At 50.8% G+C, this 14,164-nt stretch overlaps 3 protein-coding genes across 3 annotated transcripts; 1 reads left to right on the top strand and 2 right to left on the bottom strand.

Moving 5' to 3' along the window:
• PC9H_005868 (uncharacterized protein) lies at positions 1-707 on the bottom strand (the record flags this gene model as incomplete). The annotated part of the gene is made up of 3 exons (XM_036775427.1): positions 1-40; positions 119-311; positions 371-707. 3 exons carry the CDS (start codon positions 705-707, stop codon positions 1-3), a joined length of 570 nt encoding a protein of 189 aa, XP_036631446.1.
• A 1,458-nt stretch (positions 708-2,165) lies between these two features.
• On the bottom strand, positions 2,166-3,136 carry PC9H_005867 (uncharacterized protein; the record flags this gene model as incomplete). Its single annotated transcript, XM_036775426.1, has 7 exons — positions 2,166-2,239; positions 2,298-2,461; positions 2,520-2,593; positions 2,645-2,737; positions 2,786-2,829; positions 2,887-3,052; positions 3,110-3,136. The coding sequence occupies 7 exons, from the start codon at positions 3,134-3,136 to the stop codon at positions 2,166-2,168; spliced, it is 642 nt and encodes a 213-aa protein (XP_036631445.1).
• A 2,781-nt stretch (positions 3,137-5,917) lies between these two features.
• On the top strand, positions 5,918-7,192 carry PC9H_005866 (uncharacterized protein; the record flags this gene model as incomplete). The annotated part of the gene is made up of 11 exons (XM_036775425.1): positions 5,918-5,983; positions 6,036-6,045; positions 6,100-6,119; positions 6,168-6,303; positions 6,358-6,417; positions 6,474-6,506; positions 6,563-6,694; positions 6,745-6,843; positions 6,892-6,978; positions 7,031-7,057; positions 7,116-7,192. 11 exons carry the CDS (start codon positions 5,918-5,920, stop codon positions 7,190-7,192), a joined length of 747 nt encoding a protein of 248 aa, XP_036631444.1.
• Between the last annotated feature and the right edge of the window lie 6,972 nt (positions 7,193-14,164).

Below are 14,164 nucleotides of genomic sequence, written 5' to 3'. Positions count from 1 at the left end.
CTATGAACAACGGGGTGTCTCCACCACATCTGATGCACCACTATTAACAAATCAAGTAGTCGTCGTAAGCGACAGTTCGTATTTAATCACACTGAACAGAGCAGGGCATCGTACTCACCTCCTGAGCGTATCCTTCGCGTCGAACAGGATCGACCCGGCACGACCGTGCGTGGAGGGTGACTTGCGGAGTAACGGAGGACTGAAGGTGTCGCGCATGTGGAAGAAGGCGGGCGCTGCTGACGTTGGTGATGTGACCTTCTCTACTGTCGCCGGTCGGACTCCGGCGCCTCCCAGCTTTGTGTCAGTCTTGTCTCCGGGAATCTTAATGAGCGACCACGACCTCATTCCATGGAAGCGTCCGTGCCCGTACAGAATTCGCGTGTGGTGCGTGCACCATCTTCGCCCTGGGCACCGAGTTCTCGACGAGAATCAAAGCATTGCGCGCGTCGCGCCTCCGCGTGTCCGATACCATTGTTCCGTGGTCTGGGATTCGGGCGCAGAAATGGGGCCCTGGTGCCAGCCCCAAAACGGGTACGAGGTCGACGCTGGAATGAAGGGCGTGCCCCAGCGAGTTCTATCGCATCGCCGAAGAGATCTGACCCCCCTACTCCCATGAGCCGCAATCGCACTCTCTCGCCCTGCGGCGTCATCGCGCGCAGACTGCAGACTAGCTGCAGACGAGACGGCGGCAGATACAACTGGGCCATTCGGGGGCGGGGGGCGCCGACGTCGGTGGCGGCCTTACGAATAGGCGTTGCCGACCTGGAGACTATGGGAAGCAGGTAAGCAATCAGAGCCGCGGTTTGCTACAGCAGCGTATGACACGCACCATTGATAACGCTTAATAGTAGCAATCAGCCTCGAGTCTCAGGCCCATCCCTTACGATTGCCCCACTTCGCGTCAACTTCCCACTGGGTGACTCAGAATGCGCCCTCCTTCAAGAGATTACGAGGACGTCAGGCGTTCGGCATACAAGGTCCCCCAATTGACACTTTGCTTTGTGGAATGAACATAGTATGGGATTGAAGGTCGTCGACTTGGAGGAGAAGAGACGGAAGTTGGAATGAAGGTCAGCGGCCAATTGGCGCTGTATCATCCGGCGCTTATCTCCATCTTATCGGATTTCACGAGGTTCCAACTCAAATACATGTAACGCCACGAGTGCCCGTACTTCGTACTCCTACCAAACCACGTTTGGGCCCCGCGAAATCGGCACACATGTGAAGATTATATGCAAGGATCTCGAAACTCGAAACACGTCCTCGCGTTATCTCGTATGCATCCCCTTTCCTTTGGGATCTTCCCTCAACTTATAAAGAGACTTCGCACTCGCATTCTCAACAATATAGGATATGAAAGCCTTCGCATCGATGACCCAACGTTCCCTTCGGCCCAGCGTCGTCAGACTTACGAATGACACTCAAGCTCGCACCAGTTCACCACCTACTACCTACTCCCCCGGTTGCGTTCCACGCAATGCAAAGTTGGAGAATCTGATGTACACTGCTATTTTGATCTAAGGTGCGCCCTTTCTGCTATGACGATATCGCTTTTGTTGATTGATGCATGCATACCCACTCTGCTTCTCCACAAAACCACCGCTGGTTTTCTTCACCGGACCTGCTATGCGAAGCAATACCTTCAACCACTGCACAATGGGCAGGTGTTTTCAGCGGGAAGTGGGGCATCGTCCGGTTTGGAGACACCGGGCGGGCCGAAGCACGTTATGCTTACTCTACGGTCTCTACTTTCCTTTACTGCCGATGGTTGTCATATCCATATCTATCGCGATGAAAACTAGCTTCGGGAACTGAATGGTCGATATATGAGCACGAAGTGTGCGAGTGACCTAACCACGGCCTCAGGCTGACCTCGATGCCCTTGAGTGCTTGGATATTTGAACAATATGTTGCTTCGTATGTCCCATCAGTGCTAGCGGCAGCATCATGAAGTCGCGTCTTAGTGTGCGACCCAGGTCACCCAATACCCCGTAGTGTTACTTGCCAGTAGTCCAAGAATCCTAGTCAATACATGATTTTGCGTCTCAGACGGCGGCAACGGGCAGCCATTTTACGAAAGGAGGAATATATACCGCCGCTGTAGTGGACAGAAATGCTGATCACATGAAAAGCAAGAAACATCCGCAGTACGTCCTGCAAAGGAGTTACTGGGTCACACCCTCGTTGTAGATTTTGTACGACGGCTGATAACCAAGGAGATACCGTCCAATCCAGCGCCCTATTAGAACGACGAGCTGAGATCCTTCACTAGGAGAGCACGTCGGGAAGGCGCTCACCAACGACAACATTCACAAGCCTCCCCAGCCCGAACGGGATGTCCGCAAGCACGACATCCGCAGAGTCCATGAACGCAAGCATCTGGAAGATACTGGGCGACTGGCCTTGCTGTCTGAGCGAGTCCATGTATCCGAAGAGGTTGTGGAAGAACGCCTCGTCCAGTCTGAGAAACACGCCGATGAGAGGCTATGAGGCGCCGAAGGAGGAAAGTCGAAGCGCACCCTTTGCGATCGCCCCCGCCGCGCACGGTGATATCGACGTGCAGGCCTTCCTCCGCGTCTTGATCCGACCAGAACTGCACAGGCCCGGGTTTAACTGCGGAGAATGACCTGGACACGAAGCTTACCGTATGTTTCTGCCCCGGTTGCACAGTCACCACGTCTCCCACTCTCGCCTTATACTCCTTCCCTTCCAGCAGGTAGCACATGACACCTTGTTTCTTCACCAAGTCAGACGCGCTGCACAGGCGTCAAGGAGCGGCACTGACCGGTTCGAATATCTCCGTCTGGTAGATATGGTAGTGGTAGGGCGCTGTGTGCATACAAATAAGCACCTCCGCCCGGAGAAATATAAACGCAGGAAACGCACGGGTGACGACCGACGCCCGCCCCGCGCCTGTGTATGGGCTGTCTTTGGCAAACATATGGCGCGACGTGTAGCCATTTCCACTGATCGACAAGTCCGATATGCGTTTCGTTCCGTCGAAGAACACCCAGGTGCCGTCTGCGTCTCTCTCGACGGGAAGAAGCTTGGGCTGCGGGAAAGAACTGAGCGTCGATGCGATAATCGATTCAGAGTGGAGCATACGAACCTTGCGGGCGAGAAAGCTTAGGGCCATTGGTTGGGACAGAGCAGTGGTTCGGGAAGTGGAGGAGTGAGACGCAACGGATATAAAGGTGAGAGCTTTCTCACAAGCTACCGCATATCCGCAGAGGCGGACGGACGGCACAGACGATTATGCTACACGATGACAAGGCTGGGCACCGTCTGACTCAGCCGACGCGCGCCCTTTCACACCCCTGTCCCCTTCACCCACAAGCCGCCTTGCCTTCGTTGCTCCCATTATCCCTGGTGTGTGACTCTGCGTCTGCTTCCCGACTAGCGTAGCTCACAGCAGCGTCTACTAGTGAACCCAAAACCCAATCACTTTCGATGGCCAACATTTGAACGCAGTGAAACCCTGGCCGAATAACAAGGGCATGCAGATGCGCAGATAGTACATGACAGCTTTGCTGCCGCTGGCCTCGTCTCGCGCGCACGTCGCCATTCTCTTGGTGGGACCGCCGCTAACTGCTCGAAGCACCGACGTGGGCGTACTTGTTGTGGACACGACCAAGGCCAAAGGGTTCCAGTGGTACCGTCTCTATCATATCGGCAGTTTTTCATGCGCCCAGCGTTATGTTGCACTTACTATTTGCACGCGCGATTGCTCATCTGACATCCTGCAGTGTCACGGCCATTCCGGAAAACCTTGCGTACCTGCGTGAACAAAAATACCTCTGAGATCTTGAGGTCGTATATCGAAGGCCCGCACCGCGAGATATATCGTGGCAATCCCCCGAGTGCATGATATACGTGAGCGCATCGTCACGAAGGATGGCCATTCATTCTCAGCACACGTCCTACGGCTACTCTACTTGAAGTCCTCATAGTGACACACGAACATGTTCGCCATCCAGCCTTCGTCGCTTTTGGACTGTCACACGGGTTGTATTAGTATGCCTCGTCAAACATATCCTAGAAGTTCGTCATCTGCTATCCTTTTAAAGTCATCGTGTCAGATCTCTTTTACTTATGCCCGGTTCTCATCGCTGGCCCTGAGGTCAAGGGTGTTGGACAAACCAGTTTCGCACCTCGTCACTTCTCTGCTTGCTGGGCGTGCGACGCCGCTCCAACCAAGATCCCAGGATATTGGATGCACAAGGATGAGGCGGACGATTCCGTGGGCGCCTGATCCCGATGAGAAGGTGGTGTATTCAATGCATGGACGCTCCTATGCCTATCAATTCACGCACCTTTCTGATATATCACCGCTTCAACTCCGAGGGGGATCCTGAGATATACTGAGTCTGTTCAAAGGGTTGCTCTTTCAAATACCGCGTCTCGGGCGCTGCTCCGTTTCCCGCCTCCCTCCTGGATTCGCCCGTGGGATATGATTATCTCGTGAACAATATTCGTTTCCACTCAACATTGTCATCATATGAGATTCCGCGAGGTGTAACCTCGCCGATGCTCTCGTGCGTTATCTTGTCGGGCATTGCGATGACGCCAGCATCCATCTCCCCGCTTGCGGCGTCGAGAATTTCAACCCAGCTCCCTAGGTCTCCATGGTTGCCGTGCTCCAGAGACCAACCAATATATCTCGTTGGCGTCGAACAATGTCGTTGTTCTGAACAATACTTCGCGCGCTGGTTATATATGTCCACCCAAGCTACTCCTCAAGGGAGGGCTTTGTCTTGTTCGTCTTGCCGCAACGTACGATCATCAACTCCGTTTTGGCTCTAGTCCCTCTCATGACGGAAAATGCTAATGTGGACCGGCCTCGCGCCTTTTCTCTCGTCAAACATGACCATTCAAAAGAACGCCCCGACCGCCACGTATATGACTTCGCCTAGAGTTGAGTGATGGTCTACATCTCTGGGCCGAAGGTCTATTTCTACTCACTCTGAGCAATTCCTTCCAGCTGACCACGGCTTGGCCCACATGTGATCGATATCAGCCTGCGCCGGAGGCTGCGATCAGTTTGACTTCCGGCGTTGATCGATGATCACAGAGTTGCTGTGAGTTTGATCACCAACGGGGTGTCGGTGCTTCACTAAGCTGCGTTGACACAGCACATAGAGAGAACTCGAAGGCGGAGTGTATCCTCGTTCTTGCACACTTGTACGAAGTGAGTAGTGGGAGCATTCAGCTGATTTATTGGCTATCCACAGGAAGGCTGATGCAACGGACGAGAACGCGGTGCTTGCAAGGCGCGCCCAAGCTTCTAGCGCATAGATGATCAAAGAAGTGGCGATGGTACTAGTCAACATGATGCCGTGTCGAAGTGTCTGTGAGCTTTCATGTTCATCAATCAGCTCCTTGACACGGTGATCGTCATGTTGGCCGACTGTTCAGAGCCCCGAGCTTCCTGGTATCTGTGCTATGTTTAGAAGGGAACTTTGTTGCGAATTTAGCAATGACACATTGTGTCTGCACCGCTTTCATCGTATCGAAATGCCGGCGAAATTCAGCGGTGGTCCGATACCTATGTCTTGCAACACTGAACATGATGTTGCGGGCTCAATCTTCCCGATCCTTGGGCGTTCTTGGTGTAGTCGGCTATCCTTTCAACCATGGTACTCCTCACTTTGGAATGTTGAAAACGCGTACAAGCTCGGAGTATCAGGCCTGTCGTGTTCAAGGAATAACATCAAGGTGATGGTTATTCTCTGGCCTCGGTGATTCGCAAAATGCAGCTACACTGCTTACAGCGTCTCGCACCGTCAACTTCTTGTCGGAGTTGCAGTGATCAAGGTTCGGGGAACAATCCCCCGATACCACATGCCATTTAAAAGCACCTAACGATGATACCTGTCCATTTCGCCTTCTACCCCAAGGATCCAGACACATCCCACCAATGCCTTCAATAGAAGAAACTCCAGAATTCATCATTCAACTCGCAAAGGACCAACGGCTCGACGCGGTGAGTACTCCAAACATCATAATTGCTGCCATTATAACTAATCAGAATGCAGTGTCTCGTCTGTTAGTATCGCCTCCTTACCAGGTCATATCTTTTGACTTATTCGCTTTCGGCAGTATCAAGTGCGATTATACTGGTACGCAAACAATGCTTCGACGATGCTCATTGTACTCACTATTTCTAGGTCTATGACTATATAATCACCTTCGATCTGGAGGTCTCTCTGATTTGGTTCTATCACTCTGGCTGGAGTTGGACCACAATGCTCTATATTCTCAACCGTTACCTCCCATTCGTTGACACGATCAACGGCCTTTGGCGTGAGTCCTCTTCCCCCAACCCCACTTACCACCTACATACCCCGTCATATATAGATGATTTCGTGCTTGGTATCCCGCGCGATGCCTGTATGCTCTCTTTCCAAGCAACAGGCTGTAGGTGGCCTCATTTCCATTGCATGGTGTTCCAGCATTGACTTGGAGCACATTAGGGTTGTATGTCATCGGAATTTCTGTAACGGAAAGTTGGTGCACCTTTAGCAATACCTCGACGCATTGTGAAGCTCATAACGTCCCCAAGTTATCTTGACAATTCGCACATGGGCAATTTGGCGCAGGGATCGCAGACTCGCTGCCATTCTATTACTCTTCTTCGCTGCCGTTTGGGGCCCAAAATTCGCTGTGATGGCCATCTTCACAAAGTCCCTCCAGTGTAAGCTAGACCCTGATAGCAGCAACTCGTGAGGGCTAAATGCACCACAGTTGACCCAGCCCCCTATCCTAGTTTTGTCGGCTGCAATTTAGTGGCTGCCAATCAAATATTGTTTGTCTCCTGGGCACTTCTTATGGTGTACCAAGCCGGTGAGCAGCAACTGTGTCGTCGTTGAGGTATGCTCACAGATGACCAAGGTATTCTAATATTAATGGCATATCGCGGGTACATCGGGTACTGCAGTGGTGGTAATACAGCTTTGTTCACAGCCGTTTATCGAGACGGTATGCCGGCTTATGTGTACACCCGACATCCTGTTCACTAACTTTCATTTAGGCATCCTTTATTACTTGTATCTATTCGGTAAGTAAGCACACGCTTAGGTGATGTCTTGCTCAAGTTCTGATGCCCTGTCATTTAGTTCTCTCCCTCATCAACATTGCTGTCATTAAAGCATTCCCGGTGGGCATTTTGTCCATGTATCGGATTACTTGGTGACTGATACACATATGTGCTCATACAGAGATATATCACCCTGCTTGCCGCGTACGTTACACCTCCATTGGACTAACTGTTCCTTGTAGTCACCCATAATATCCTTCAGGCTCGAGCGTGTGTTCCACTCCGTCCTGGCCAGTCGTGTGATCCTTCACATCCGTGACCTAGCCAGTCGTGATCCATTTGGCTCAGGGGAACTATCAAATGTTGAAGATAGTGGCACTGATATAAGGCTCCATCCTATTCAATTTCATCGATTTTAGCATGTCTTCCATGAATGCACGGACACATGAAAGGCATGATGTCAAGTCACGCACTGGGTGGTGAATTCTGGCAATGGCATCCACCAAAGTGGATCCGTTTCAAGTGTGACCTTGGGTATCTTACATTGACACCCGTGCTCCCGACATCAAGGTGTATTCAAAATTTCCATGTCTGTGTCCATATACATATTGACCAGTCTATGAGTACATATCTATCGGTAGTCAATGTTGCGGACGGACAAACCAAAATGGGTATGAGCAGACCAGAGGTAGGAGAGTGAACGACCTTGTGGTAAAGTGGGGATACTAGGCAAAGGTGGAAGGGGGGTGAGACGTCAAATACAATTCAGGAAAGAAGGAACGGACGGCGCAAGCAAAGTGAAACAAAACGAAATTGCCAGTAAAAAAGGCGTAGAGGTGGGTCAACAGCAAATACCCGACAATTGGAAGAGTACTAGTTTTGACAGGGATGGTGTTGGGCAGGGGAAGACAGAATACCTCCATGAGAAAGAAAGTTTAAGATGCATGACATTTCTGAACGCGTCGTCCACACCTTTCTTCAATTCTCGTAGCCAGCTTCAAGGTGCCATTTCTGGCCGACCCGATGACTTCTTTGTTGCTTCTCTGTCTGCTATGACGCGAACATGCAGAGAAGGTATCTTGGAAGGAATTCGAATGGCTGTAAACAAAAGACGTCAAGTGGTTCGAACCTCGATAGGATAAGATAATCGTAGCTGACGTGTCGCAAGTTTGCAACCGAACCATCTCGACTTCCTGCTCGCCGTCCACATTCCTATGTACAACCGTCATGTACTCCAAAGCACCACAATTCCCCACGATCAAAGCATATGAATCGGCAACCATGACAGTGCGTACCGTCAACAAGCGACAAAGAAAAAGACGCGGCTGTGAGCCAGGACGATGAGAGGCCCGAGTACAGATCACGGGAGCAGGAGGGGTGAATAGCTGGGTCAGCTCTTGAATGGGCATGGGAAGGACGGCCATGAGAAGGGTAAGTCATCTCCTGTCTGCGTACATGATTGGAGCGCCAACTCACCTTTCCCTAGATGCCCTCTGCTGCGTTGACCGAACCTGGTGTCCATTCGCACCATGATGACCAACCTTGGAGAGATTCGACGGAATGAGCTGTCAATCTCCCACTTGTTTATCGAGGATAGATGCCTGCTCACCTGAGTTCGTAATTTACGCTCATCCCGACAGCTCCCAACACCACACACCAATTACATACCCCATGCGCAGTTAGCACAAGACCGTGGCAGCCTGACGAGGCCGAGTCAGCTCGATCGGTGCTAGATGTCCTCGAATAGGCGATCGGAGTCGTCAGCCAGATAATTGTGGTCAATGATCAGGGCGGCGAGGTAGGAGGAAATTCGTCGATGTTGATGAAAAGTGACAAGGGATATCAGTAACTTGTCCCGCCGAAGGCAGTGTCACCTGTCCTTACCGGCGTGTACGTATGAATACGAGATGTTGAGGCGAACGGCATCGCTGTCTGGACCACCGTGATTGAGCACTACGACTTTGACCACGAGCAGGGCGCTGCTGACGACCATGATGCAAGTGAGGACCAGCGCGGACCAACAATAAAGACGACTAAAGCTGCGTTGAAGGAGAGGAGAAGCCACAGGAGGAGGCACGTAAGTGATATCGTCTCCTTGCGTCCTGCATTGTCTACAATACATTGTTGCATTTAGACTGTAACGAGAGCATAGCGATAGCCGAGGGTGACTTACTGGTCATATCCATCCGTAGGTTATCGTATTCACTCAGTTTCTCAGCCTAGTAAGGTTCCTTAGGCCTAGCGTCTGAATTGGTCTTGGGGAGGTATTCGCTACCTGCTCCGAGGCATCTGCACATTGAGAGGTGCAGGGAAATACGTTGTGGAACTGACCACGCCCAGCCCCATACACACTACTACCTGAAACGCTACAGCCCTCGCTCACGACGAGTCGGCATGGAGCGTAGATATCAAACTGCATCCAATCATTGTCAGCGCCCACGAGAGCCAGAGCTGTGGCCGATATTGCTTGGTGGCTGCGACGGAGATGCTGCCAATTATCCCTGCGGGTGTGAGGACGAAGGCTACGCCAAACATCGAGACCCCAGAGGCTATGGGTGACGCCCCCTTGCATGCTTGGAAGTAGACAGAGATGTAGTCTAGGGGAAGAGGTGACGTTACCAGTTAGTTACTTGTCAGGCCTTCGGGCCCCATTCAAATTCACCGAACTGAAGGCGTACGAACGAGGGCTAGCATGACGATTGGCATTATGAAAATTTGAGCAAACCCACTGAGGCCTGTGAGATTGTAAATGGGACCTGGGTTAAAATACCGGGCTTTAGTCAACGAATGAAAATGATGAATGATGAGTAACACCCACGACGGGGTTTCGAGGAACATATGCCTCGTAAATGAGGAAAGCAGCGAGGCCCAGAAGACCGACAATGAGCGGTACGAGAACGTGCGACGAACTCCATGGAAATTGGACACCACTCCAGGTCAAGGCAATGACACAGGATGTGGTCGCTGCGACGACAATCAGGTTCCCGCTACAAAATATTTCGGCACAAAAGTATGCCACAACCAACAAATTCCGCACGTACATCCAGTCCATACGCCCATCTTCTCTCGGAGCGTTCCGCTTGGTGTGCGAAGTTTGAGAAACACAAAGACGAAGGCTGTGGCTAATCCGCAGACCGGTAGATTGAGATATATTTTGCGTTATAATGAGGAGAGAAAAATAAAGGAGGATGAGTACTGAGCACATACAGAAAAGCCATCACCACTCACACCGTGCGCTGATACGTACCTTTAAACTGGGATTGTTAAAAGTAAGGTGAAAGTAAGTGGTTTATTTCCTTGGTACTTTTGAGCTGAATATTAGGAAAGTATTGAGCAGAAATTGCCATATAAGGAAATTTCTGATCAATACTTCTCTGATATTGCACCCGAGAGTACCGAGAAAGTAATCTGAATACTTTTACCGTACTTTCTTCAGTTCCAGTGTAAAACTACAAATCCGTGCACGGTGTGACTGTCCATTTTGAGCAAGAGATCCACCAATGACCGGGCCCGTTCCAGCAGCAATGGCCCAAGCTCTACTTAGCAACGTCGGTGTATGTTCTCAGTGTTGAGTACAGAAACTTACATCCCGATGAACCCGTTGAATATACCACATTCACGCAACGGGACCAAGTCGGACAGAATAATCTGCATCAGCGAGGCTATCCCACCACCTCCAACTCCTTGAGCAGCTGGAAACAAGTTGTCAATGGCGACAGAGGCCATACTAGTATGAAAGCTCAGCACTCACTACGGGCGGCGATCAAAAAATTCATGGACCTCGCTGCACCCCAAAGGGCGCTCCCCGGAGCGAAGAAAAGCAGCGAACCCAACATAACGGGCCTACGCCCAAAGACCTAAAGCCGTAAAAAATGAGCACAAGCCTTGAGTTTACAGGGTGAAGAGGATATACCTGTGCAAGCCCACCACTCAATGGCACAAAATACGGTGCGTAAAGAGCATATGCGGAACCCATTCACGCAAAGTCTGACCCATCAAGGTCTTCGACAATTGCAGGTAGTGCAGTCAAACCAACTGACTGTGCAGATGTGAGAGAGTCGTTGAAAAGCCATTGCAAGTCAATCTCACCAGTTCCAGTGCCGATATGAGCAGGGACATCGCTATCGACATGGATATCAACCAGAATCGCCAGTCACGCCGGATCTTCTCTGCCAAAATATCGTTTGAGTAGCTTTGCATGAGATGAAGAGCGTAGGATAGCAAGCTTGAAACCCAAGAATTCGACAAAAGTAAATCTTTACCACTGTCTGGCCTCGATTTGAGGTGCCATTAATGGTTTGAAGTGACTGTGCCAACGCCTATGGACCGTCTTGGACCGCCCGAATCAAGTCCATACTCGGAGGTTGGATGGAAGCGAAGTTTGACCAAGTTCGCTGAGTTCGAAATTGACATGCCCTCCCCAACTCCCGACTCGATACTTAAGTATTGGTGACCACTGCGGCCAGCCAATGCCACCTTCAACATGTAGTCATTGTCAATCCTCCCACCAGTTGCAGATTCGACGCCCATCGATGGGAGAAGCTATCGTGTGTAAGTACTTCCTTCCGAGCACTCGGGCCGTTACGGTCAGTGTGTTTCTGACTGTGATCAACCGTGTGAGTCCTTATAGGTCCCATAGATCTATCAAGCTCTTGGTCCTTGGACCTTCTTCCGCTTCGCTTTTTCCTCTCCCACTTCGAATTCTGTTCGCCACTCGTACGCCCCGCCCTGATAGAAGCTGCGAGCTCGTACTTCCAAGCCAAGACAGTTTCAGGTGTATCAACATTCCAACAAGCCGCACAAGGCCTCCTTAATATCGCGCACTCTTCACCATGGCACAGTGAGTGAACTGTCGCGGCGCCAAAGAATCTCACTGCATGTCGTCTCCGCTAGATACCCCCGCTTCTAGTGCTAGAATACATCACTCAGCGTGATGATCTGCGATATAACTGATCTGGACGCAAGCTCGAGCCCTTGGGCGATTGGACCGTACTGCGGTTAAAGCAATAGAACTCACACCATGTGCTCCACATTGAGAAACCGCCGTGTGTCATTGTGTCAGCGTGTCAATATATCACCGAATCAGCATATCAGACATCAAAGTGATATCTCTACTCGTTGGGAAGGCTCGCGCGAATCCGTGCGTGAGCTTCATATGAAGGAACTTCGATCAAATCATGGCTGTTTCAGGGAGCCAGTAGGTCTTTGGAGTACGAAATATTTGTAACGAGTAAGTGCAGCTTTGTTGATTCATGAAATGCTACTCACCTAGCAGTCCGCAGTCCGTCACCTGTGGTTTTGTGGCTTCCGCAGCATTGATACAAGCTACGACGAGTCTCTCACAATCAACACGAACTGGAGTACAATATGGCAAGTGATCGGCGTAATACCAGTTCTCGATTGATTGATTGACTGAGATCATGAATACAACGCGAATACAAAGATCGCCCAACAAGACCTGTTCCTGTGTCTCCAGCTTTCGCAGATTGCTGCCAGTTATTCAATTTGTCGACTCCAGCAATGTCTTCGATCGCGGAAATGCAGGAATTGGCCGCCCAAATTAGAGAGCACCAGCAGTTAGAAGCAGTGACTCTTCTTGGCCTTCATAGTCCACTTCGTGTTTCTCAATGGTATCCAGAGTGTTGTTCGTTAGTATCACGTCGTGTTCATGATTTTAGCCTACGTTAATCCACCGCTGACAGTATTTAGTACCGTGATTATTGTCCATTGTCTGGGCGTTTCTAATGGTATATGAAGCCGGTGAGACTCCCCCTTGACGTTCAATTCTAAGGTACTCATGAGCGATGCCGATTCGAAGGTATCCTGATTTTGGTGGCTTATCGTGGGTACATTAGCTACCGAAGCGGTAGTAATACAGCCCTGTTCAAGGTTATCTATCGAGATGGCGAGCACATTTATATCCCTGGCCTCTACGCTCACGCCTTGCGCATCTAGGGATCCTGTATTATTTGTATTTGTTCGGTGAGTAGGTCAACTAGCACGGCGGGTACGTCAAGGTTGTCTCGTTGCTCACGTTTCCATGGTTCAGTTCTCTCCGTTATTAACATCATTGTCATAAAGGTATCCCCAGTGAGCATTCCTCGCGCTTCGGTATTTAAGTACGCCGTTGATATACACGATTCTCTCACCTAGCGCAACACTTTCCTTCTTGCGTCGTAAGTCTCGTGGTCGTACCTATGTGATTGACTCTGATGTTCTCCGAATTATTATGAAGGGTCGAGTGTGTGATACACTCCATCTTGGGCAGCCGTATGATACTCCACATACGCAAGATCGCCAGGAGTGATCCATTCCACAACGGGGAACTATCCAGTGTTGGGCATACCGACAATGATGTACGACTCAACCCCATTCAATTCGCGCAATGATATAGTCCGTCGAGTTTTACATTCTGTGTTTGGGGTGTGGGCGAATAGTATGGTCTATATGTATATCTTCTCTGAAACGACCTCTTGAGAACTGATGTGACCTGTTTGAATGAACTTGACAAGTTTCAATTGTCCGTGAAGCGGCGCCTACACTGTCAACAACAAAACAGCGCCTCAAGTTGCACAGGCATAATCGGCGACCCCGAGCAGGCAGCACGACGTTGGAGAAGGGGATCGGTGGCTAGGATACTCGCGATACTGCTTGTAGCGTACTCTGGCGCAGGGCGCTGTCGTGGTACGCTTTTCATCCGTCCCCCCTTCGATTTCTGTCGGAGTCCGACTGACGCAGCCGTCAGGTATCCATTCCGACTGACACCGCTTACCCCTTCTCGCCTTCAGCAACCAGCGGCCCCGGTGTCCCTGTATCCTCTTCCTCCGCGAAGACCGTTGGAAAGCCCGCGGCTACAGTGTCAGTAGTATGGGATCTCGTCTCCACAGAATAGGGCTTGGGCGTACATGTACGTGTCTCGTCTTTTTTATCTCTCCCCTTCCTCATCCCACGTCCACCCACACTCCTCCTGGTACAATCGAGGCGCTTGCTCATGTCTTCGCTCATCCACAGGTGCCTGCCTGATATATGGATATGGACATTGTTGCTCCATATCAAATCCTGTGCTCGCGCTCGTGTCCCTTTACTGGGCATCGTGCAGAGATTCTGTTTCAATCAAGCGGCGATGTG

This window comes from Pleurotus ostreatus (genome assembly GCF_014466165.1).
Source record: "Pleurotus ostreatus strain PC9 chromosome Unknown scaffold_4, whole genome shotgun sequence".
Classification (NCBI taxonomy): domain Eukaryota; kingdom Fungi; phylum Basidiomycota; class Agaricomycetes; order Agaricales; family Pleurotaceae; genus Pleurotus; species Pleurotus ostreatus.
The sequence above is the reverse complement of the archived record's forward strand: the minus strand, read 5'-3'. Positions and strand labels throughout refer to the sequence as shown.